The 24157-nt window shown below is 41.9% G+C and overlaps 1 protein-coding gene across 1 annotated transcript in view; it reads left to right on the forward strand.

Annotated features, from left to right (window-relative positions):
- The first annotated feature begins 7334 nt into the window (after window positions 1–7334).
- TIAM2 (TIAM Rac1 associated GEF 2) overlaps window positions 7335–24157 on the forward strand; it is a 90397-nt gene continuing 73574 nt past the window's right edge. Inside the window, exons 1-5 of the mRNA XM_064447077.1 lie at window positions 7335–7441; window positions 8532–9734; window positions 15524–15959; window positions 21073–21245; window positions 22161–22385. Of these exons, the coding sequence (XP_064303147.1) occupies window positions 8538–9734; window positions 15524–15959; window positions 21073–21245; window positions 22161–22385 (2031 nt within the window). The 5' untranslated portion in view covers window positions 7335–7441; window positions 8532–8537. The remainder of the gene's footprint in view (window positions 7442–8531; window positions 9735–15523; window positions 15960–21072; window positions 21246–22160; window positions 22386–24157) is intronic.

Genomic DNA, 24157 nt, shown 5'->3' on the forward strand with positions numbered 1-24157 from the left:
AGTTAGAGGTATGGGGTCGATTTTTTTTATTTGTTTGTTTGTTTTGTATCTGATCACCTTCAACAGGAAAGGGGTATCCACATACCATGGAAGAGAGGACTCTCTGAATAGGGAAGTCTGTAGCTGTGAAGCTACAAAGCAAGTGTTTTAGTGGGGAAACCTAATCCTTAGTGTACTTCTTAAATTCTTTTAATAGATGAGTAACGTGCTGGTACTACCGGGATACAGGAAAGGAAGCCCTGAGCTGTGTTACTGCTGTAGGGCTCTTGGCATGCAAAAATCAAGATCTGCTTTTAATTTTCCAAGGGACTGTGTCTCAAGTTTAATTCTGGTGTCTAACTCTCAGATCCTCTGTCCTCTTCAGGAAGTCCCAGGGCCAAAGGTGGGAAAGCATTTACTTTGGAATCGACACCCTCAGGTGTTTATGAATGTGTAAACTGAGAAGTAGAAAAGTCTATGCCAAATGCAGTGTGGTTTCCCCCTCCTGCCCATGGAAAGGGCTCTGTAATAGGTGACAGGCAGGGAGTCCCAGCCCCTGTCCCTCAGCCTGAAGTACGCTGTCCTGCCAATTGCTACTGGAAATTTTTCTCTGGTGCCAAGGGTTAAGAGCTGGTCCAATAGGCTTGGAAGGTGTTACACTAGAAAGGGTCTTTGGGGGCAGACTGGCTTAATGTTGCTGTCTGGGATTGCTTGTCCGTGCTGCCATTTGCTTCTCCTTTTGGTAGGGTCTATGGAGCTGCTCGGGGTATGGTGTTGTAAACTGTGTCCTAGTCCAGAAATAACCCCTCTCCTACCCTCTCCAAAGCTGATGTTCTGGCACTACAGTTTTGGGTGGGTACGTGTGAAAAAATATCCCCGTAGCTGAGGGATGACTATGGCTGTATTTGATAACACAAACTGGCTGCTCATGAAGCAGACAAGACAGGAGAAGGGCAGATGTTCCTGTTGGGGATTTGGGAATCCCAGTTTGACCAGAAGGCCTCAGTCTCACCTCCTGTTGTTATCATGAGGAAGGAGGGCTGAGGCAGAGACCTCTTCAGGAGTTTGTCTAAGCTCAGGCAGGAAGCCTGCTGCAGACCTGAGCTCCATCTCTGAAGCAGTGTTACTCCACAGTCCAGGGTGGGCAGTGAGGCTGGAGCTGAGGCTGCCCTGCTTGGAGCATCTTGGCACCTTTTAGAAGTACCATCCTCCCACCTGAGGCCCCAGGCCTTGAAATCCCTTGAAAGCAGTGTGTTAATCTGCATCTGGACCTGCCAGTATGGTTACAACCAGAGTAGGTGGAGAAGAAAAGACCTTTCAGATCACTGAGTTAATTTCCCCTTCAAGGGCAGTAAATAGACCCTTTGACATATCAACTCCTTAACTACTGCAGCTACTGCGTTAAGCCAATATGTTAGTTGACATTCCTAGTTCAGGTGTTTTTTTTTAACAACCTTAATGGCTTTTATTTACATGGATGTGCACTTTAGCCATTGTGTATAAATTCAATAACATTTACAAATGGTGAAATTTGTTTTTCCTGCCAAAGAAAAATAAGTCCCTAGAGATTTAGATTGTATCGGCACTGGTGTAATATGATACAGATCTTCAGGCTTGACTCAACCTTCCATATTGTGCTAACTTGAAAGCTATAGAGCATAATTTAATTAAGGTGCCAATGTCTTGGACCCAGAAGAATGGGTTGAGTAAAAGAAGGAATCATGTCCCAGGTATGGGATGTGTAATTCTGATGTGATATATCTGTGTTGCAGTATAGACCTGTTGGGATTAATGTTATTTTAAGAGAAGGAATCAGAAAAGGGGATTGTCCCTTTCTTGTTTAAACTGTGAAATTAGAAGTCTATATGCAATGTAGGTATGATTCACAGCATGAAAAGAAGTGTCTAAGTAGTCATAACGACTACTTATGTTTAATGAGAAAAACGATTGGTTTTAATTTGATCTGCGAGCTACCAAACAGTTCCTAATACAGGAGGCTATAACTCTAAAGACACTAATGACTAAGTGAGGAATTCTGGCTTCATTGGATTTTTAAGGTTAAATAGTCCTATTTTCTTTAAAGAAAGGCATACTTGTGGTGTTTTGGTTATTCATTCTTTGAATAGAGTGGTATATAATGCCAAGTATCCCGCCAAGAATACCATGGTATAATTATTATGGTATATTTTTGTAATAGGAATGTGATTGAGATTGCAGGAATAAGAAATCTGCTTCTGATTTGTGGAAGCATGTGACCAAAGTGCGTAGTTCTAAAAAATACAGTAAATTGTTTCCAGTAAGAAACTCCACATTTAATCCAGCTACAGTGTTGTGCTAACCTGCCTCCCTCATTAATTTCACGTATCCATCCATCCATCCATAGCCGTGCAGGAAGGGGAGGGCAGGTTCACGTTCTAGCATTCTGTATTACTTTCATATTAAAAACCAAAGTAGACTAAAAGTTAATTAAAACTTCAAACCTGTAATTCTGTATCCCTGTAAGAACTCACAAAGCACATTGATTCTTTACAAAACTTATGAACACGTTAGTATCTGAAAGATAGTTATATACCATTTCTAAGATTTTATAAGCCATTTGAAATGGACAGTGCTTTAACCATTAGGTGAAAGAGAACGTAAAAGTAGTTTGAAAGAAAAAAATAGGAATTGTTTGGTCAATTAAAAAAAAGAAGCTTTTCCTGATGTAAAAAACCACTAAAGTAGTTGCTGTACATCAAAGCCTGCAACATTTCTAACTAGATCTGCCATTAAAAGAAAACAAGGTGGTCATTTCATGCAAATGAGAGGGCTTTCTGTTTCCTTTTTTATTGCTTTGAAATACTTTCAAATTCTCTATCATCCCAGCTGCACTAATCCCAATGACAGTCTCCTGTGGCGCACTGATGAACCACGCACTCAGAGCAGCCGCCTGTGTAAAGACCCTGGCGCTGCCTTTTCTCCTCTCCGTGCCTCCCCACTCCACCGCGCACAGTCCGGAGGTGGCCATCGCAGTCCGGCTCTGCAGCTGGGAGCCCTTACCTGCCCTTGTGGAGATACGGCTTTCAAACACAGCAGAAAGCATACATGACTCTCTCCTGTTGCTTCATTACTGGAGAGTAGTTGATGGGATGTACTCTTCCCTTTGCATATAAAGGCCCCTGGTATAAGTATTTATATCACCTCGCAGGGAGCTGAAGTTCTGCCTTTCTCTGGCAGCGTTTATACCGGTGTGGATGGCTGTGAGCGACTGCTCCTGGTGGCAGTACTCTAAAACTGGTTCTATGCCCTTTTGAAAGGTACTGCACTGGTGCAGGTAACAATTCGGTTGATGAAGGAAGTCTGAAAAGGTTGTGACACATGGTTGCTGCTTAAGCTACAAGTAGGAATAAAATACTTGGTTAGCTTATTTCTTTCTTGAATAATTTTCTGTCCTTTCCTCAAGGAAAGGCCTTCTTAAAAAGTTTAAACTGTGTCCTAGTGTGTAGTTGTAAAGAAATGAAAAGATACAGGCTCTTATTTTTAGGGGTGAGGCAGCTAGCTCTAGCTCTTACCTATTTTCTAGCTCTTAATCTAGCTCTTCTTTTAAAATGCTTTTTCTTGTTAAAGACAGGAGGTTTTAAATTTAAGCTCTTCTGCTCTGCTTAAAGAATTACTGTTCCTGGTAACACTGAAGACTCTCATGAGTTTCCACATTTCTTAGTGAGTCCTCACTCAGTGGTGCTAATTTGATGGGATGATGTTATCCTTGTCTGGACCAATCCATACTGTTTTTTTTTTTATGTCACTGTGTTTGCCATTTTTATACTGATGCCATGTTCAGGGAAGTGAGAATCTGCTTCCCTGCACCTCATCAGTAGATTATCAGAGAAGCCTCAGCAGGGATTAAATGGTTTGTAGATCACTTATTATACACCTACCAGTGAAGGTTTGTTGTCACCAGCCATCTAAGGAATAAAAGCATCAAAATACATCAGAGAGGGTTTTGGTGTGTGTGTTCATGTCTCATGAGAGTAACTTCTTGATCCAGGCTAAAGCTTAACATTGCTAGGGCTGACATTAGTGATCTTTACAACACCCTGGGTGGCGAGATTGTCAGTCCCAGTCAGGGAAATCTGCTGAACTTTCCTAGGAGGATGCTACCACAGTCTCTTCCCTTTTTGTAACTGGTATATGGCCACTGTCCGATGCTGACTGTGGTTGTGGAGCATTCAGTCCACTTATGGCTCTGTGCTCGCCTCCCATCAGTCTGGAACTTGTCATTTTCTGACCTGCAGTTTTAGAGAGTCTCAGCCTGGGTAGCGTGACTTTAATGGAAGCAGATGGCTGGCAGTAGTGAAACTATGTTTGGTGTATCTTCCTGCTGTAGCAGAACAGACCAGCACAGGAGCCTGTCTCCCTTGACTCAGATCTCCCACTAATTCGTAATACAGTAATTCCTTGTTGTATCTCGTAAGGAAACCGAGTACTGGGATGTAGCGATCCTAGAACTGGGATATTATTGCTGGGGTTCAGTTTTGCTTGCAGTATGGTTAGCACGTCAAGCTTTGTAAGCCTTTATTTTGAGAGATTAAGGCTCGGGAGGAAAGCGCCCATGCAATTGCAGAGCACTACTTGTATGTGCACTCACTTTAAGATTAAGAAAGATATTTTCCCCTCTAGCATTTATAAAGCACTCCAGCTGTGGTGGTATTAATGGGGGAATATAGGTGGCAGGCGCTTCTCTGGAACAGCTCCTGAGCTTGTGTGTTAGTTTTTCAGAGCCAAAAAAGTCTAGGGGAACTTTATGTGGAGAAGCCCCAAGGTGGGGAAATATGTTTTTAGCTCTGGGGTTATGATTTGCGTTAATTATTGGGTGTGGTGGAGATGGTGGGGTTCCCGGATTAGTATGTTTGCATAGCTGTGTTTTTTGAATGTGTCAAGGGGAACCGGGGTGAAGATTAAAAACTTCTTTTTTAGGGATTGTGGGTATAATTGAAAGCAAATAAACTCTTAATAGTCATCTTCAGGTGCAGTGAGCTGCCTTCTAAATATACTGGTTATAATTGCAGAAAATATTCATAGAAACTGGTTTTGCTCACAAGAAGTATTCATCCCTCTGCATAGGAAGAGAGAAAAGCACGTTGTCTTCTGCGGTGGTAGGTTGCTGTGAGAAATACAGGAGAAGCTGAACTCTGTCCCCTGCACTGTAATTTCCAGTGCTTCCATAGTTCAAATAGTGTAAAATGTGTGAGTGGAGCGAGCGCAGCCAGAGCTTGCCCACAGCCGCCTCCCTGCCCCGGTGTCGCGCTGCCTTTGGGCACAAGCCAGCTCACTCCGCCCCTCCCTGCCAGCCCATTGTAATTAACAGAAAGAAAATCGCTACACACAAGTGTGAGGCAAGACAAAGGCATCACAGCTGATTTTCAGGGTGATGAGCTTTTTGCAGCCTCACAGATGCCCCGATTGGTTATCGCAGTGTGTTCAAAAGGTTAGCCTACCGTAGCTTTCTGGATGGCCAGGATGCTGAGACAGTCCCTTGGGGCTATTTCTATGGGATTTATTGACTGTTTTGTCGTACTGCTGACTGATTCCTGCACAGACTGAGACTGTTTTGTAGACATTGTACCCCGAGATAAATTTATTCGTTCACCCGTTATGTGACCTGTGTATTGGATCAGACCCATACAATGGACCTAGTAGCAGCAGCTCGAGCCTTGACGAATTGAATGTCTATCTTCTGAGGTTCATGACAGCAGCTTGCTCGCTACCCACTCTGTTAAAAGGATTACCTAACCATTGTACAATCACTATGGAGACCAGATGGTCTTTTTGCCTTTTTCTTTAGACAAATTGGGTTCAGTGTTCCCTTATGAATAGATATAAGCCCTTCAAAGCCCCCTTGTTGAAGGTAGTTTCTGCTCCCAGAGGAAGAATTCTGAATGTAAACTCATTGCTTGTTTGTGGTCTGTGCCTCCTGGATCGAGGAAGGCAGTTTTGCTGGGCGTTCGCAAATTGTTCAGCAGCTTGGAGCTTAGGAAGTTTGTATGTTGTCTTCTGTTTATCTAGAATAAAAAGTCTTTTGTTCAATCCATGTTGCATACGACATTTAAAAAACTGTTTACACAAATGGGTGCGCTTAGCACAGGCAAATCAAACCTGCAAGGGAAGGGTGTCCTAAATGGCAAACCTTCCAGGTTGTTAGAGAGAATAAGCAAGTTAAATGGTTTGGGGTTTTTTTTTTTTTTGAGGGTAAGATGAAATTTCTGTGGCTTATCTGTTTTATCAAATACCTTTTTGATAACAGACATGAGTTTGTGTTTATAGGTCTGTAGCATCTCTAACATGATCCAAAAAGGATATATCGCTTCTAAATAATTTATATTTGCTAACCTTTTTCTAGGCTTGCTGTTGAGACCATTTCTAGTTCTTGGAGACTGTTTTTACCTTTCCTTTTGGTAAGGTTAGCAAAATACCTAGGTTACCAGTGAATTCCTTTAAATATCTTCAAGGTTTCTTACACAGTAAAATGAGTCAAAAAGAGCAAAACTCTGCATGTTCAAATCAGGTAGTTAATCAACTGAAAATTACGAACAGTAGCCACTGAATTTATGCAGAAAATGATATTTTTTGGGGGTAGTGTACTAAGAATCGTTTCTAGTTAAAACATTTGTACTAAAACTGAGCCTAAGATCCTGTACAGCTTCTTCCACTGAGTGTTTCAATCCCTAAATTGCTGGTGTATTTTGTAAGATTCAGCTTCTCTCCTTTTGTTTTTTGTTGCAGCCTTTGTCTGCCAAGTGAAGAGCCAATAAGTTCAGATGGTTAGGAAGAACTTGGCCCTTGTTACCTTTGGGTGTGTGCAGTGTTTGGTGCTGCCTTTTTCATGTTTTACTGGCAGATTACCTTAAAATCAGAACAAATCTAAAGAAGGAGGTTCCTGGGTGGTTGATGGAGTGAGTTGCACGGTGGCCTTTCATTGCAAGGGTCATAGGTGGAATCCAGACATGGGGAAGGATAAACAGATGCTGCGGGACATTGCTCTGATTGGTTCAGTCCAAACTGTAATGGATCACTGCATAGTCCTGCCATCTGTAATTGGCCTTCCAGAAAGCAAATGGGAGGGGGTTTAAAGTTTGCCCTAACTTGTCAATGAGAGGGGAGAAGGGCAGAATTAATTCAATGTCAGTTATTAAGGTGGTTTGTAAAAGGTATGTCTAAAGTCCAGGAATCCCCTTAATCAGCCAGACCTCTCTTCTCCATTTGTAACTTCTGTCTGATTTTTTTTTTTTAAAATCATTTTGCTTACAGCTGGAGTAAAGTGTATGTTCTACTTGACTGAGAGCCCTTTTTTGTCTTTTTGGTGTTTTCTAGGAAGGCTGCGTGCAACTCCAACCTGGTTTTGGCAAGTGTAGCATCTGGCCACGAAGACAATGCAGAGCAGGCTAACTGCTAACTGTGCCCGTGTTTAAGAGTGATCCTACAGGTATGCTCCTTGTTCTACACTATGTTTTTAATCTAAAAGTCCTAAGGGCTAGAAGAAGAGATGTTAAAATATATACAAACTCTAGAAGATGAGATCCTGTTTTCACAATGGCTTATTTTGACAAAATTTTAATGAGGCTGCAGTGTATTCTCCTAAGAGCGATACTCTGAGATCCGACATGCAAAGCAGCACAGTGCCAGTGGAAAAAGCGCTTTGATGTTGTTTCTGTAAATTACAAACAGTGGAGATTCACTCCAAGTAACAAAAAGTATAGATCGATCTTTTCTACTTTGGGGTGTGCTTTATGTAGGTCCAAAATCTTCAGTCTTCTCACTGGGGCAATTTCACTGCTCCAGTGTGTGCTATTTGCTGTGAATTCACTAAAAAGCTGAAGAGCATTTTACTAAGTGAACTATCAAACTGTGCCATGCTGAATGAACATAATGCAGCTTTGTGCTGTAATGGAAGATGAGAGAACATGAGGCTATTTGCTAACCAAGTTATTTTTCATTTGGGGTTTTTTTTTTTGGTGTGGGTCGGGTTTTTTTTCCTTTCTCCTGGATTGACTCCACTTAAACACAAAGTTGGGGTTTGCTGAACAGTTTATTGAGGTAACACTTGGTTGCACAGAAACCAGCCAAGCTGAAACTGCAGTGGGCTTGTCTCCTGGCAGAAGGGATTTCTCTGAAAGTACAGTTCCCTTTATATCTAACTTATGATTATCTTGCTCTCTCCTTTTCATTATGCCATTGTCCTTGGGAGTCAGAGATTTTGTAAGTTATAAGAAAAGGATGTTGCCAAGGCTGTGGGTGGAGAAAGGTGTTGACATGGTTTCAATGGAGCTAGATTCCAGCTTTATAACAGAGGGGTAATGAACCATACAGAGAATAGGCTTTCCTAGGCTGCCCCTAAAATAAGTTCAGTTATGAATTTAGTGTTGTAAATGGCTATTTAATGGCTTTTTTTGGGAAACAATTGTTTCATATCATTGTTTTTAAAAGGCACTTTCCTGTGTAGAGGGTAAAAACGGTCTGTTACTTTTTGCTCCATCTTCTAGCCATTGTTTCTAATAAAACTCTTGTTAATTTAGTGGAAAATGGGGAATTCAGAAAGCCAATACAGTCTTCAGGGATCAAAAAATCATGCTGCTGCTACAGCTGGTGCCAAGCAGAAGCCTTGCTCTCTGAAAATTCGCAGCATTCATGCTAAAGATGAAAAGTCTTGCTCTATGCATGGATGGGGACATACCAGCAGCGGCTCAAACTACAAATCGAGGTCCATCGCCAGAAGCTGCCTTTCGCACTTCAAGAGTAGTCAGCCTTATTCATCTAGACTCGGTGACACTGTGGTAAAGGTCTCTAAAAGCAATGCCCATGCCAAACATAGGACAAACACCTCAGGGGACTACTGCCAAGGAAGTAGCACGGTGTTTTTGCCTGAGAACGGTTTCCACTATATTGGCCTTCAAGCTGGAAGTAATCATGCTGCCTCTCGAGAATGCAATGGACACATTTTAAATTGCTACGGAAAGAATGAGAGTCTTGCATCAACTTCCCCGTCAGAGGACAGGAGGAGTCCAAAAGTTCTAATTAAAACACTGGGGAAGCTGGATGGTTGTTTGAGGGTCGAGTTCCACAACAGCAGCAACAGCAAGGTACCGACTGAGGAGTCCAGTGGACAGGTCCAGTTGCTGAGGTATTCGCCTGCCTTGGAATCTAAGCCAAATAACCTACTCGACATCAGGAGGAACTCCAGCGCAGACTGTTCTTCAAGCCATCGTCTGTCACCTACTGATTCAAGGCTTCGATCTAGTAAAGGAAGCTCTCTCAGCTCTGAGTCTTCATGGTATGACTCTCTCTGGGGAAATGCTGGGGATATCAATGAGTTGGATGGTCCGTATTTGACGAGGAGCACTCCAGATACAAGCATTCATGCCAGTTTCCCAGCAAGTGACAACAAGAAGTCCTTCAACCAAAGTTCATCTCTTTCCTCACTCCGAGATCTCTATAAGGATACAAATTTGGAAAGTACCCCTCCACCTAGGATCAGGCTGTCTGATGAGTATATTGACACTCATGGTAGCCTGAGCAACCGTGTCTCATTTGCCTCAGACATTGATGTTCCCTCCAGGGTAGAGCAGGGAAGTCCTGCACACTACTCCTCCTACACACTCCCATGCAGAAAGTCCAAGCCCCTCGGTGAGGATGCATCCAAGAAGGATACATTAAAAAACCGAATGCGACGCATCAGCGACTGGACAGGAAGTCTCTCGAGGAAGAAAAGGAAGCTGCAGGTATGTACAAACCCCAGCTTAAGTGCCTGAAAGTTGGTTTGTAGATTTCTCTTATAAATGTAGTGATTGCATCATGCTTGTCTTTCTCGCAGGGTAATTACTTGCTAATCTCATTTGGTAATGTGGGCAATTCTGAGAAGTATTGCATCCCTGGAGCTGTCTGAAGTGTCAACAGCAAAAGACCATATATGTTTGTGTGTGCAAATTTTTCCCTTCTTATTTTGTCACCTTCTCAGCTGACTCCCAACTCTGCAGCCTAATCTCTCAGTGAATTAGCTTTTGAAATCATTGCATTACTTACAAAGTGACTTGGAGTTTTTAAGCCTTCTCTTTATTTCAACTATGAAAATATAACCTGGGTATCATATATATATGCTATGAATCAGCTTACATTATCTAAAGAGTGTGGAAGAAGCAGAAGAAGGAGGATGTTATAAATATCCTGCAAGCATTCCCTATTTGTATTGTTGGCTTCATCAATCACTTTGGTTTCACTGTTGGTCCATCTCCAGCAAGAGAGGTAACTGTAGAGTCTTGACCAGGGCTGCTAGTTCTGCCTCCACCTGCTATGAAGGTATTACATGGAGTGCCCTCCTCCTTCCTGCGTGTCAGCTTAGTTCACCAGATGGAAAAGCTGGAATTGCCATCTGGCTCCTCATGAGATGATGATGTGAAGAAGGAGATGGAAGGAGGACAAGAGGGAGGGAAAGGATGATTCTTTAGAAGAATTTAAGGCTAATCCCATTAGTAGGAATTTGGGATGCCTATAGTCAGGATGCTCATCTGTAACTGTAGGCCCCAGAATCAGCTCTTTAAATGCCAGACTGTGCCTGGACTTCTGCACATGAGTTCACAAGCTGAGATGGAGGGCAGAGACTTTGGTTTTTGGTTTTGGTTTGGATTTTTTTTTTAATTTCTTCCCTGGTGTTTGTCATACAGGAACAGTCACTGTGCTCCTCTAAATGAGGGGTCTGTCCCCTTTCAGCAACATTGTGGTGCTGGCCACTTCAGAAGTGAGTGGAGAGTGAAGGGAACCCCATAACACATGCTTTCTGTGGCATGGAGAGCAAACACTGTCTCCTGTGTTGGAAATTCAGACAGGTATCGTGCTTAACAGGCATCTGTTATTGCAGTGATGGACCCTTAGGCTCAGAAATGAAGTCAAATGAAGTCAGCATAAGGTTTGCCAGCATAAATCCTAGGTAAGGGCTACAGAACTGGGAAAATGAAAATGAAAGCCATTTATTTGGATCACTTCTTTTGTGAGTTGGTGCTCATGTATTTTATCAGATGCTGTCTTTTAACCTTCTTACTTAGCTATGAAAGAGAAGGCAGAAAAACGGGAATCAGCGAAGAGCCTCAGTGCCGTGTGCCAGGATTCTTCACTGGCTTCAACATCCGTAGCATTCTGGATTTTACAGCCAGGCTTTACATAAGATCTCTGCATCCCAGACCTTAGCCATGTATTACTTAGTTATGACATTTTCAGAATGGTATTTGTGGTGCACAATTCATAGCTGGTTTGAATTCACTGTGCAGTGAACTGACTTCAGACACAGCAAAGAAATTTGGCTGGAGAGATTGCATCAAGCTTGAATCTGATTCTGGTAGAAGGAAATCAGCCCTAGCTCCACAAATAGTGATTTCTTAGAAAAAGGCATAGGAAATAGTTAGTCACTGATTTTCATCAGACAAATATCCAGTGACAGGAAGGATAAGAGAGGTAGTGAATGCTTTATGTTTTTTGCCTTCCTTGGAGGCTTGGTCAGCTCCTTTCTGCCTTGCATGCTTTGAGTAACCTGCTGTCTCGTCTGGGGGTTGCCATGTTGTTGTTTGGTAACGGTTATACTCTCACCGGGTCCTTTGGCTTAAAAATGCAGAAGTACTGTGCGCGGTTATAATCTGTCAGATAGCGAGTCCCTATTTGTAGGGCTGTTCATCACAGCGATTGTAGCCTCTGTGCTTTGCTCCGAACAGTGCGTCCCTTCCTCAGTACGTTACTAATGACTGTGAATCACTTGGGCTTGAACGTAGGTGAAAGCTGGAATATTTCCCTATAAGTAGGCCTAAGCGCCAGTGCTGGCTGGCTGGATAGGTCCCTCTGGCTGCCCCAGTGGAAACAAGTCAGCCAAGCCGCCTGCTTCTTGGGGGCACAGGACCAAAGGCACAGCCTTGGGATATTGAGGCCAGTCCCTTGCCACTAGAAAGGCGTTGGAGTTTAATACACTTCGTGAACAAATTGTAGCTTAAAATCCAGTGGTCTTCTCCCCAGCTTGAAGGCTGTTTCCAAACCCTCTTAATCTGATGCTTGCTAATTTGCAGAGTAAATGTAGTCCTGGCCACTTTGTTCTGATGCCAGTACTATCCACTATATTAGTTATCCTTCTGTATTATTTAATCTGTTATGATATATCTAAAAGGAGAAATGGTATCTTTCCTCAGTCCACATTTGTTGGGGCTATGCAGACTCTCTTTGGTCTCCTGTCTTAAGATAGGAAGTATGTTTCCTTTTCATTCTGGCACTCCTCCTTTGCACCTGTTTTAAATCATCTATAAACAGATTTGGATATAGGATATTCCGGAGAAGCCCTTGTCTGTGCCCTGTCCAGTGACTTGGATGTTTCCTTATGTCTGACTTGATCTGATACTTGATCTGATATATCCTGGAATTGAGTTTGCGTTTCCAGTAACAGTCTCACGTCAAGACTTGCAGTCATTCTGTGCCATGACCCAGCTTTCATTGCACAAAGGTGTCCTAATGCGTTCCCTTGATGCATCGCTTGCAACTCTACTGCATGGCATGTCCTCATTTAGTTTAATCCTTGCTGAACCGGTGTTGGGGAGATGCTGTATCACAGTACACTATGCGTGAGCAGCAAGGTATGTATGATGCATGTGAGACCTGTGGATAGAATTTAGGCAGATATTGCACAGTCAGCCACTGCTAAAGGGGGTGGTGTAAACTCAGTGTGCAACTGTATAACATGGAGAAAATGAGCAAATGCTGTGTAAAATGAAAATCTAGCCACCAGAAACAGCTGCTGCAGATGGGTTCTTCAATGAAGAAATAGCCACTTTATGGGAATAATTGCTGAAATATCTTGACTTTATAAGCCAGAGCCCTGAAGTATGGTGCAAAGAGAATTTAAGAGTACGTTGAGACAACCTCTTTATTTGGCTTGAAAACTGGCATTAGATTCTACTTTCAGCATGGGTCCTAATGAATTTAGCAGGCTGCGTTGTTTCCTGAGCTGTTCTTTACAGCCAATTATTACAGGCATCACTTTGTCCAATTGGTATCTTAGTTAGCCACTTTATCTTTAGCGTTACCTATAACTATTCTAGAGTATATCTCAGACATTAGGAGATCTGCTTGGGTGCAGCTGAGCAGAAACAGTGGTAGTTTTCTATCATTGCTAGATGCAACAGAGAGAAAAGAAGCAGAAAGTTACCTGGCAGGGAAACCACCATCAGCAGCAATTTGGGTCAGACATTTTCAGTGGTGACCAGATACTGCTACAGTGACAGCCTCCCTGAGGACCAGCAGAGACTGCGTGACTCTGCCAATTCTGTTCTTTAAAAACAATAAAATACAAGTGATGTTGTCATGGTGAAGTGTACGTATTCATTTTGGATCCTGTGTCCATTTACTCTACTCTGGTACTCCCTCATTTCTATCCTTTTTGTGCTTGTGGAGAAAACATAGGATGTGGTTAGTGGCTGTTCATGGCAAGTTGTATCCCACCCTTTTTGTTAATGCTTGTTCCAGTAATGGCCCTTCACAGCAGACTCGCTACGTATGAGTCTCATGTTGTTTTTCTTAGTAGTGCTTTGGGAATGAAAGAAATACCTATTCTTAATAAACTGTATGTTAATGTTTTCTAGAGTACACTGGCAGTTCCTGGAGAAGAGTCAAACAATTAAAATACAGGATTTTGGCACACATGTGCAGAGACAGTAATTAAAAAGAGGGTGGAGAAAGCTTCCAGGTTCACCCCAAACTGCGATGGCTCGCACAGCTGTACAATCCATGTTGTATGATCCCCCCTGATTTCCAACCCCTTTACCATATAAAAAGCAAAACTGTTGATGCTTAGGGAGTTACTCTCAGAGAACAGTGATTAACACTCTGCAATAAGATTTGAGGAAGGTGCTCCGTTACCAAGAGAATTGGATCTTTGTCGCCTGACACAGTAAACTGAAAAGCCAGACTCAAACTTCAACGTACCATAAGAGAATGTGGGTTTCAGTTCAAGTTGGCTTTTGTGAGGCCATGACCGGCAGCGTCCTGCTGCTTGAGAAGTGGCTTGTCTGGCAATGCTTGGGAAGGCGTGCAATCCCACTGTTGCTCTTGGCTGCGTGCTGGAGGTCCTGATGCTATCAAAACATGGCACAGCTTTTCCACTGCAGTTTTGAAGACCATCAAGTAGGAAGCAAAGGAACAAAATAGCAGTTGCTTTCAAAGCTGCTGTTGAGAGCAGCTCACAGGAGACCAAGGTTTATTTACTTTATTCATGTACAGAAGTCTGTGAGCAAATAAATGCTTTTAGAGATGAAGTCTAAACTTGAAAGTATAATAGCTTTATTATTACTGAGGGTAATAGCTTCACTTCTGGAATTGTTCATAGCCATCTCTTCTCTTCCCTCACACTTTTACTGCAGAAGGCAGCAGGTTTTTTGTGTTATATGCTCTTAAATCTTCGTTGTTTTTACATAGCATCAGCTTGCTTTAGTTGAGAAGACTTACGATGGATGGTGCGGTTCTCAACAGTGAAGTTAGTCCAAGGAGCCCTGTCTTGGGTAGTACAAAAATGCCTGTCCATTGCTGGAGCCTGGGAGAGTTGAGAGTAGTCAGCACATTACTGGGAAAGACTTACAAAAGAAAAGGCCCAATCTGCTGACAAGGTACCACATCGACAAGCAGTGGCAAGAAGTGGGCCTACGTTAGCATTACTAGGCAAAGTTGAAGTCAAACCATCAGGTCTGATTTTTTCAAATACAATGGCCAGCCCTCTCAATAAAAGGGATGAAGTTGCGCAATGCAATTAGGAGAAAGGCCCGTCAGTGCTTGATGAGATAGTCAAGCTCCCAGGGGGTTTCCAGCAAGTCAGAAAATACACAGCTCTGCAGTCTGGAGACTGGATTCGTGCCAGTCAGCAAGCGTGTCTTTCCTTTTTTAAATCACATCATCTGTTAGATTAGATTTTTGTCAATTGGTCAATACTAACAAGCTTAAAATATTCTCAACTTTTGAACTCTTTTGTGTTGGTTAAGCACAGCTTATATGACAAATAGAAAGTGGAGGTAAAATCAGCCTATCTGTGCTGACACTAAATGTAGCTGCCTTGCACAAATGGACCATCACCAAAGTATTGAAAACCCTGTAATGATAAAGAAACTTGTTGTGACACTGTTCCTGCTTGTACTCAAACAGGTGTGTAAGTGGTGGTGCCTGTGTCTCAGCTGGAGGATGTGGTTGTCTCCTGGAGTCCATCAGGTTTCAGGCAGTAGAAGCCCTGGTAGTTTCTAGTGAATCTGGAGATTACCTACAGGTCTCTGAGTTACCAAAGCTCTCAGACTTAGTGGTTAGGGTTTAATGGGGTTCTGCTGAGAAAACTGAGTGTCAGTGGCTGCCGAGGCAAAGCCTGTGATGTAATAGAGAAAAAAGGTGGCCCTTGATGAAGGAACTGGCCATGGCTACACATGAAACAAATTTAAATGCCAAATGAGGTGTGTGTTTTCATCATAACTCTGGTGACTGATCGCTGGCAATTTCCTTTTTTCCACAGGAGCCAAAGTGTAAAGATGGGAGTGAGTACTTTGACAGCAGAATGGACAACTTCACCACGGACACGCTGGCACCGTCACAGCTCTCTGCTTTGCTGTGGTCACCTGGCTCCAGCCACATCCTGTCCCAGAGAAGCGAGTCCACCAATGCTGTCAGCAGCGATGCCCTGAGGCAGAACATTTACGAAAACTTCATGCGGGAGCTGGAGATGAGCAGGACGAACCTGGAGAATACCGAGACCTCATCGGAAACGGAGGACTCCAGCGGCGAGTCCCTGAGCTCCTTGGAGCAGCTGGATTTGTTGTATGAGAAAGAGCAAGGAGTGGTGCGCAAGGCAGGGTGGCTGTTCTTCAAACCTCTGGTGACCCTCCAGAAGGAGAAGAAGCTGGAGCTCGTCACACGGCGGAAGTGGAAGCAATACTGGGTCACGCTCAAAGGTAAACCACCATGTTGCTCCTTCGGCTTGGCGGCAGCAGCTCTTTCCATTGTGTCTCACCAACTTTTCATGCACGCTGGTTTCTCTTAGTAGGTTCAGGGGATCAGAAATTCATGCCTAACTTTACACAGTCTACCCACATGCTTTAAGTGGAGCATGTGCCCGAGCAGCCCACTAAACTGGGATGGTGTTCATGTGTTTGGTATTGCATATGCAGTCTTGTGTTTCGTACTGTAGTAGGAATTTTTGTCTGACTGCCCAGTTTCTGTACTTACTACAGAATTGGGGGTTTAGAAGATGCTTTTGCATGTTTGGAGGTCAAAGACCAAACTGAACCAAAACTGAGAAAAGTACAGAAGCTACACCTCTGTATCAGGGGAATTCAAAATTTAAGGATCAGGAGAAGTCCCCAGTGCCTGATTCCCTGTCAGAGGCATGCAGTTCCTTGGGTTCTGCCTCAAGGTTTACTTAAAGCTGAGGTAAGTTAATGTAAAAATATTCCGTATGTTTCCAGTGCTTCAGGTGGCAACGTAACAAAGAGGTGAATTCCGCATGCTAGAGCATTTACACAAAAATCACGTGTGATTCAGGGCAGAGGAGGCCAAGCAGCAGCAGCAGGGGAAGCCCTGCAGTGCCCAAGGCTTAGCTGCCACGGACCACTCTCAGGGCTCCCCAGTCTCCCTCCTTTCCCTGGACGGTCTTTCACCTTGCCCGCTCCCTGCAATACCAACCTCTTCTGGCTTTCAGCGTGCCCACCTTCCCATCTCCCCTGGCTGCTGCTGCCGTGAAACAGCCCCGTGGGAAGGCAATCCACTTCAAAAGGGGCTGCTGCTAGTGGGGTGCGGTGTGATTGCTGTGCTCAGCGCTATGCTCGCGGCGCATGTTGATGGCTTAGAGTAATTGAGCAGGTAGGTGTGCCACAAGAAGTGCATGGGTATCAGGAAGCGTGAGAAGGAAAATAACATCTATTGTGGGCAGGAAGAGGAATTTAATGGGTGAGTTCATAGGCTTTTTTTTTTTTAATTGCATCCAAAGGATTTGCCTTTCAGTAAATACAATGCTAAATTAACAAGTAAGGAAATGATCAAACTTAATAATTTCCTAGCATATCTAGGACGGGAGGAGAGAAAATAACAACTTTCCCACAGGTTGCTGTTTTCAGAATTCTGCATGGGTGCAGACCTGAAGAAAAATGAACAGCAAACAGCAAGTGCCTGGAATGTTGTCCTTGATAGTGGTGATTTAAAAGAAGAAAACTTGCAAGAAAGTAGCAATTCTGACTAATAATTCAGAGACCTGTTATCAAGGGATCAAACTGTAGGCGGTCTTAACAGTTTAAAACACTTAGCCTGATCATCAGCTAGCATGATTCATGCTTACAAGCAGTGTATACAAAGGGAAAAACAATATCTGAATGCACCCTCTCATTGTATGTGCTTGCGTTATGGAGTATGAATATGAGTTTGACCTGCCTCTTCTGAAATTCAAGTAGTTTCTAAACAATCCTATCAAAACTCTGAACTGAAATACATTATATAGTAGTAGTTCATGCATTTCTGGGATAATGAGGCTCTGGGAAGGAATTTAGGTGCTTTGTGTTTGGTTCTTTGCTGTAAAATTGGCTTATTGGTGACCTTGAACAAGTCACGTCCCTTCTTGCTACCTGAATTTCCCCAGCTATAAAGAAGGAATAGTAAAATTATTTGTAAAAAGCTTTATTAACTTCTGACATTCTAAGAAGTATTAGGTACACTGCATTTTACTTCGGATGGGTGATATGGCTGCATTCACAGTGCAGATTCTCTTCCGCTTTGTTAGCTGTTTTAAATATACATTCCTCATTTCCTTGATCTCGTACCTTTATTGTGCTGTGGAGACTTTTGATGCCAAAATAAACTTGCCTGTCTGGATATCAAGGCGTAGTTCTGTTTTCATAATATGCTATATCAAGATCAAGGCGCTTGCTTTGGTTCTCCTTATATAGGGTTTTGAATAAATCTGTATTTAATTTGTTCTTGAAGTTCAAATAGCAAAGATATTTTAAAATATGACTTAAAATAGCCACATATGCAAATGGATAACAGCATGTTTCTTTGCACTCTGTTGAGATGTGTTTAATTATAAATAAGCAGAAGGCTTACAAACCATCTGGTTACCTGCCAGACTTCAAAGTATACATGTCCTGAGGCTTCTGCTCTGTTTTCACAGGGCCACCAAGACCTGAGCTTGGATGGTAACCCTTTAATAGGAGGAACTCTCCTTCCCATCTGTCTTAATTAGTTTATTTTAATGAGGGAAATTGCTTTCCCATTGCCCTCCCCCTTCAGTTCAAGTTTTGATTAAAATACTTGGACAATAATAACTCCTAGTGGGTCTGTCAGAAATTTATTAATCTAGCTGCTTCCAGGGATCACTTGGCTTGACCTGAAGGTATACCTGAGGTGCCATACACCTAAACACACACGCATGCCCTTTAAAAATTTTTATTTATGTACATATAAACTGTCAGGATAAAAAACAACGTATCTTTAGTTACCTTTTTGATAACACGTAGGGGAAATACAGAGTTTAAAATAGAACTTAATTTGCACTTCCTAAAATGCAGAAGTGGAAGTGGTTGTACAGCCCTGCTGCTGAATACAAGAGGGAACTTGGTTTTGTTGGTTTAGTTGCCCTGTTACACTGAAATGATGGCAGAAGTGCTATGCCTGATACGCAAACAGTAACAAACCATATACTTTTCCAACTGGAGAATTCTCCAAGTGTTTCTGTGTCATAAAGAAGACCAAGTGAGGGTTGCTAAGGGGAATGGATAGGACCAACTCTGTAGGATTTGCTTTTACCCAAAATATTCTGCCAGAGACACTGGACAGTAATAGGAAAAGGTGCACTTAAGTAGTGCAGAGGCATTTCTATTTATTGGATTCCTTCCTTTGAAAACTTTTTAGTCAGTCAGGTGGTTTAGTAACCTCTGATTTATATTTCCCTTTTCCTTGTAACTGTTGTACATTCACTGGATCTCACTTTTCATACACTTTAGATTTGGACTGTATGAGGACTAGTGTATTCCACCACTTTTCACAGCACATGTGCTCCATAAACTCTAACAGGCCATCCTTCCCCTTTAGCAGACAGAATAATCCAAAGAAACCCTTGATTTTGGTTCTGATTTCAGATTTGACCTTTGAGGAAGCTCCTCTCAAATTTACCTGACTTTGGATGATGTGTCTGGGATTTTTAATACAGTATTAAGTGTAAATGTTAGAGAAGTACTAAAATAAGGTTGAACTCTATTCTTACTTAACTATTTCAAAAGCATCCACGAAGGAAACATTGCGATTTCGCATGCTTTGCAGCATCCCTTTGATACATACTTCTAGGCATATTTGTGTGTGCATACATACACACAATGTGTCACACAGAGAAACACCAACAGCCTGAAAATCAGCAAATCAGCCCAAAATCTCAGTTTTGGTGCCACCCTGTGTTGTGGTGCCTCTTTGATTTGAAGGAAAAACAACAACAAAAAATGAGCTAAAGAGATAACAATGCTGTAGCCCTAGTGAACTTAATCCTTCTATTGGCCAAGTTTCAAGCCCTCCTACTGAATATGTATAGAGGCTCCAGCAGTAATATAGTCATGGATAGTTACTAGGCCCTAAGGGATCACTGTGATCATTTAGTCTGACTCGCTATGTAATATGGCTATAGGTCTTCTCTAAATTAATTCCTGAATTAATTTGAGCTTATCTATTGGACAAGGCTTGCCTTGCTGTAGAATCCAACGCCAGCCTCAGATTTTTCTAACCGCTTAGGTTATTCTCAGTTTTCAAAATGTTTCTATAGTATCTGGTCTTAGTTCTTCCAGGTTACACATCCAACCATAGTATAGTATTAATTTATCTTCCAATTAAAAATAAAAATTAAAAAACCAAACCAACAAACAAAAAAAAAAACCCAAAAAACCCCAAACCCCACACCAAACTCACTGTTATTAAACTGCCGTTTCCCAGGGGTGAGACTGAGTTTTATTTACTTATTTCTCTTGATGCACAGCTGGCTTAAGCAATTTTTGAGAAACCCAGGATAGTTTTTAGCTAGATTATTTTAGTAATGCAGTTCAGTCTGTGACCCCTTGGACAGGCAAATTGGTGCATCTCAGAGGACGGTGGGTTGTAATGTGGGGCAGGAATGCAGGTGGGGACATGCCCTTCTTAGGCCAGCTTCACTGTCAAAGGTAACATGGCACAGTAGTTGTACTGCTGGGGACTGGGACCGAGTCTCTTCTGCTGTCCTCCAGAAGTAATTCCTCTTGTTATACTCGTGATTGTCATCAAGGATGAAGTTTATTTTCTGGATGCAAGTCTTGTCCCTTATGTGCTATACTATCTGTGAGACTGAACATGCTCAAACTCAACCCCTTTAAACCATTTTAAATTATTCAGATTCTGTTCATTGTCTAAGTCCATAATTTGCAGGTAAATTCAAGGAAATCCAGTTTAAATTTGAGAAGTTTATTCACTAGCATGTTGTTTGAAGACAAAAGTTTCTGCAAATCTTTTCAACAAATACAAAGATTTCTTAGGTGGCTGAGAGAGTTGGTTCAATTTAATAAAGAAACACAAAGCCGATTTAATTAAGCAGGAATTAATCTTTTCTACATGCTTTAACATTTTAGTAGGCTGAGTTTATTCATAGAATTGCAGAATGGTTTGAGTTGGAAGGGACCTTTTAAAGATCATCTAGTCCAACCCCCCCCGCTATGGGCGGGGACATCTTTCACTAAATCAGGTTGCCCAAGCCCCACCCAACCTGATCTTGAACACTTCCATATTGAGGTACCCTAGGGGTTTTTTTTCTTCATTCTGTGCGTGTTTGTTGTGTCCCTATTAGATATCTGTTCCAACTTTTCAATGGTAAATTCATCATTAACTTTGCCTGTTTTCCAGTTTAGAGGATCATCTTTTTTTACCTCTGTTTGAAAGAGGGACAGAAGTGCTGTTCCCTGCCATTGAAGGGTGTCTTAATCACAAAAGCATTAATATAAGAGAACTCAAATGTGAGATCCAAGACTTACTTTCTCCTTATGTTTTTTGTCCCTCTGAACCACAAAGGTTGTACTCTGCTGTTTTATGAGACCTATGGAAGGAACTCGATGGAGCAGAGCAGTTTGCCTCGATATGCCCTCTTTGCAGAAGACAGTATAGTACAGTCTGTTCCAGAACATCCCAAGAAAGAAAACGTGTTCTGTCTCAGCAATTCTTTTGGAGATGTCTACCTATTTCAGGTAACAGTATGTATACGTAACTGTGGTTGTTTCCATTTTAGGATGTGTTTGTGGATGTGCACATACATGTATATGACTGTGTATACACACACGTGCTTGTGCCTTTGACTTAAAAATAATAGTATAGTTACACTATTATACTGTATTATTATAATATTGATCTAAGTGTATGGTATGACTTCAGGTATATGATGTTACATCAGTTGGCTCAGTTAATTGTGGTTCAGAAACAAAAAGAACAGATCACAAATCTGCAAGACACATTTGGTACCTGGTTGTTACAAGCTTCTAGAAAATCAGCTTTATTATATTTTTTTTTCCACCCATTAGCATTTCACCCTTACAGAATGATGGTGGCCTCGAACAGAGTTTGCCTGAGCAAGATGTTTAAAAGAAGATGATAATTAATCTAAAGATCTTGGCTGCTTAACTGCGCCACTGGAAATGTTAATAAAGAGTAGTGTTATGTGGAACTGCCTGCATAAAAACATGTTGATTCATAGGCACGCTTGTAAATATCTCCAGAGACACTTTCTGCAGATGTATTCTCTTTACCTTGCTGTCCTCTCTCCACTAACTTGGCATATTTTAAGCAAGCAAACACCTCTCCTCAGAAATCACATCTTTCCCACAGCTCGTGGGGTTCTGTTGTGCTTGCGGAGCCCTCAGACCTTGCAGTGCTAAGAAGCAAAAGCTGAAGGTTGGAGGCAAGTCATGACAGAGTGCAGGAAAAGCTCACAGTTCCTTTATTTGCACAGTTTTAAAGATAAAACCTTATTACACTGGGTTTAAGATAAAGTGCCTATGACCTCTGTGAACCCGTGAAGCACTTCAGGTCCTAGAGCTTCTGATTTTTTTTATTTTTTTTTCTCCTCTTGCCCGCTCACAATGTTGCACCGTTGATTTGTTTCACAGGCAACAAGCCAGACGGATCTGGAGAACTGGGTTACTGCCATACATTCAGCCTGTGCTTCCCTCTTTGCAAAGAAGCTTGGGAAAGAGGACACTGTTAGGCTGCTGAAAAATCAAACCAAGAGTCTCTTCCAGAAGATTGACATGGATAGCAAGATGAAAAAGATGGCAGAGTTGCAGCTTTCAGTTGTTAGTGATCCAAAAAACAGGAAGGCCATAGAGAATCAGGTACTGGGAACAATATTTTTACAGGAGCGTATTTATCATTATTTCTTGCTTTGGGCTCTAACTGTCAATGCTTTCTAGGCCTGAGAGTAATTGTCTTGGGGATAGCTGGCACGACAGTCATAATTATTGCCAGGTTTCTACAGCAATCCAGAGCAGCGCAGGAGGTAGTCTCCTCAAAGCTGAGGATCAGACCAATCTGTTTTACGAGCACAAAACTATTTCTTTTCTCTTCTGGAAAAATGTAATGAATTTTCACTGTTTTATCATATACTTAGCTGTTAATAATATTTAGCTGTTACATAGCATACCACAGAATATACAGTATGTTCTCTGAATAATTTAATGCATTATTGAATTGCAGTAGAGATTTAAGAGTAGGTGCTTAGCAATACTGTTCTGTACCTTAAGACAGGATCTGAAGAGTACTTCATCCAAATAAAATCACAGGAAGGACTGAGACAGACAAAACCATGTGCTTCAGTTGAAATCCAGCCGAGACTAGAAGGCCAGGATCCACTAGGCCTCTTAAAAAGACCCATACAAGTCTGAATGAGAACAAGAAGTAAAGACCGGAGGTTTCTATCCTAGGTGGAAAAGCACTGCCATGAGTACCACTGGCACCTACTGGAGCATTATATGAGTATCAGTTCAAAGAAAAGGGGGACACTTAGTCACTAACAGCACTTCTTGTAACACTCTCTGGTTGCGTGCTGGGAATTTTTTATCTCGGTATAAGCCCAGGCTCATCTAGTAGTTTAGCCTAATAGGTCTATGGACTGAGGTTGCTGTATCTTTTACTTTATTAGGCCATTAACAGAAGACATCTGATAATTTAAATTTGTTGACTGGTATTGGCAGGTATACCTACCTGCCTTTCCAGTCAGAGTAGCTATTGCTCTGTCATTACTTTAGGCTGCACATTATGGCCTCTCGAGTAGCAACCGAAGTTTATTTCCTTTGACCCAAAAGAGCATAATTATATTTCTTTCATTAGTGGAACACTTTTAGTTTCACAAATTTGATGCTTACAGTATTTAAAATTCTTACTGTACTGGTTTGAACTTCATGAAGGGCAGACTGACTGATACTGACTTTAGCATACCAGCTCCTGTAGCACACTTTAGTCTGCAACTGCATGAGCAGAATAAGTATGCAGGTTTATGTAGGGTTTTGTGGTGCAGATGTTCATAAGCCCTTTGAGTGCTAGGATGTTCATAATTTATTTCCAGGTCACTTTATTTCATGGTCCAGAGCCTAGTGAGGTGAATGGAGGAGGAAAAATGTTAAGCATCCTTTTACTGCAGTAGATTTTGAGACCTAGAATAATATACAGATTTCTAGACATGTCTAGTGCTTGTAACATGTGATGCACTGAGGAAAAATCCTGATGTATATTAACTTAATTTACTCCTCCTCCCATTAGATACTGATTCTAGTAGTTTATCTAGAGTCAGCTGAAGAGTATTAATGATGCTTTCTTAATATCTGCTAATTAGATGTTCTGTCCTTGAACAACTGCCATTGTTTTCCAGCTCAGTCCCTGGAAGAAGTTGGCTGTGTTCTGCTAGAACTGAAATCCATCACTAGGGCTGCAGAAGATTTATTCCTGTTAATCTTCTGTCTGTGAATGTCTCAAAACACTGAATGAGGGCAAACCAGTGAAACAGAGAGTGAGATGGATCATGTGCAAACATCCACTAGTTAGCAAACAATAAATTTATAATGAGCCTTTTCTCCAGTCTTGATCCCTTTGATCTCTATAAAATCTCTCC

Source organism: Phalacrocorax carbo, chromosome 3 (assembly GCF_963921805.1).
Source record: "Phalacrocorax carbo chromosome 3, bPhaCar2.1, whole genome shotgun sequence".
In the NCBI taxonomy this organism is placed as follows: domain Eukaryota; kingdom Metazoa; phylum Chordata; class Aves; order Suliformes; family Phalacrocoracidae; genus Phalacrocorax; species Phalacrocorax carbo.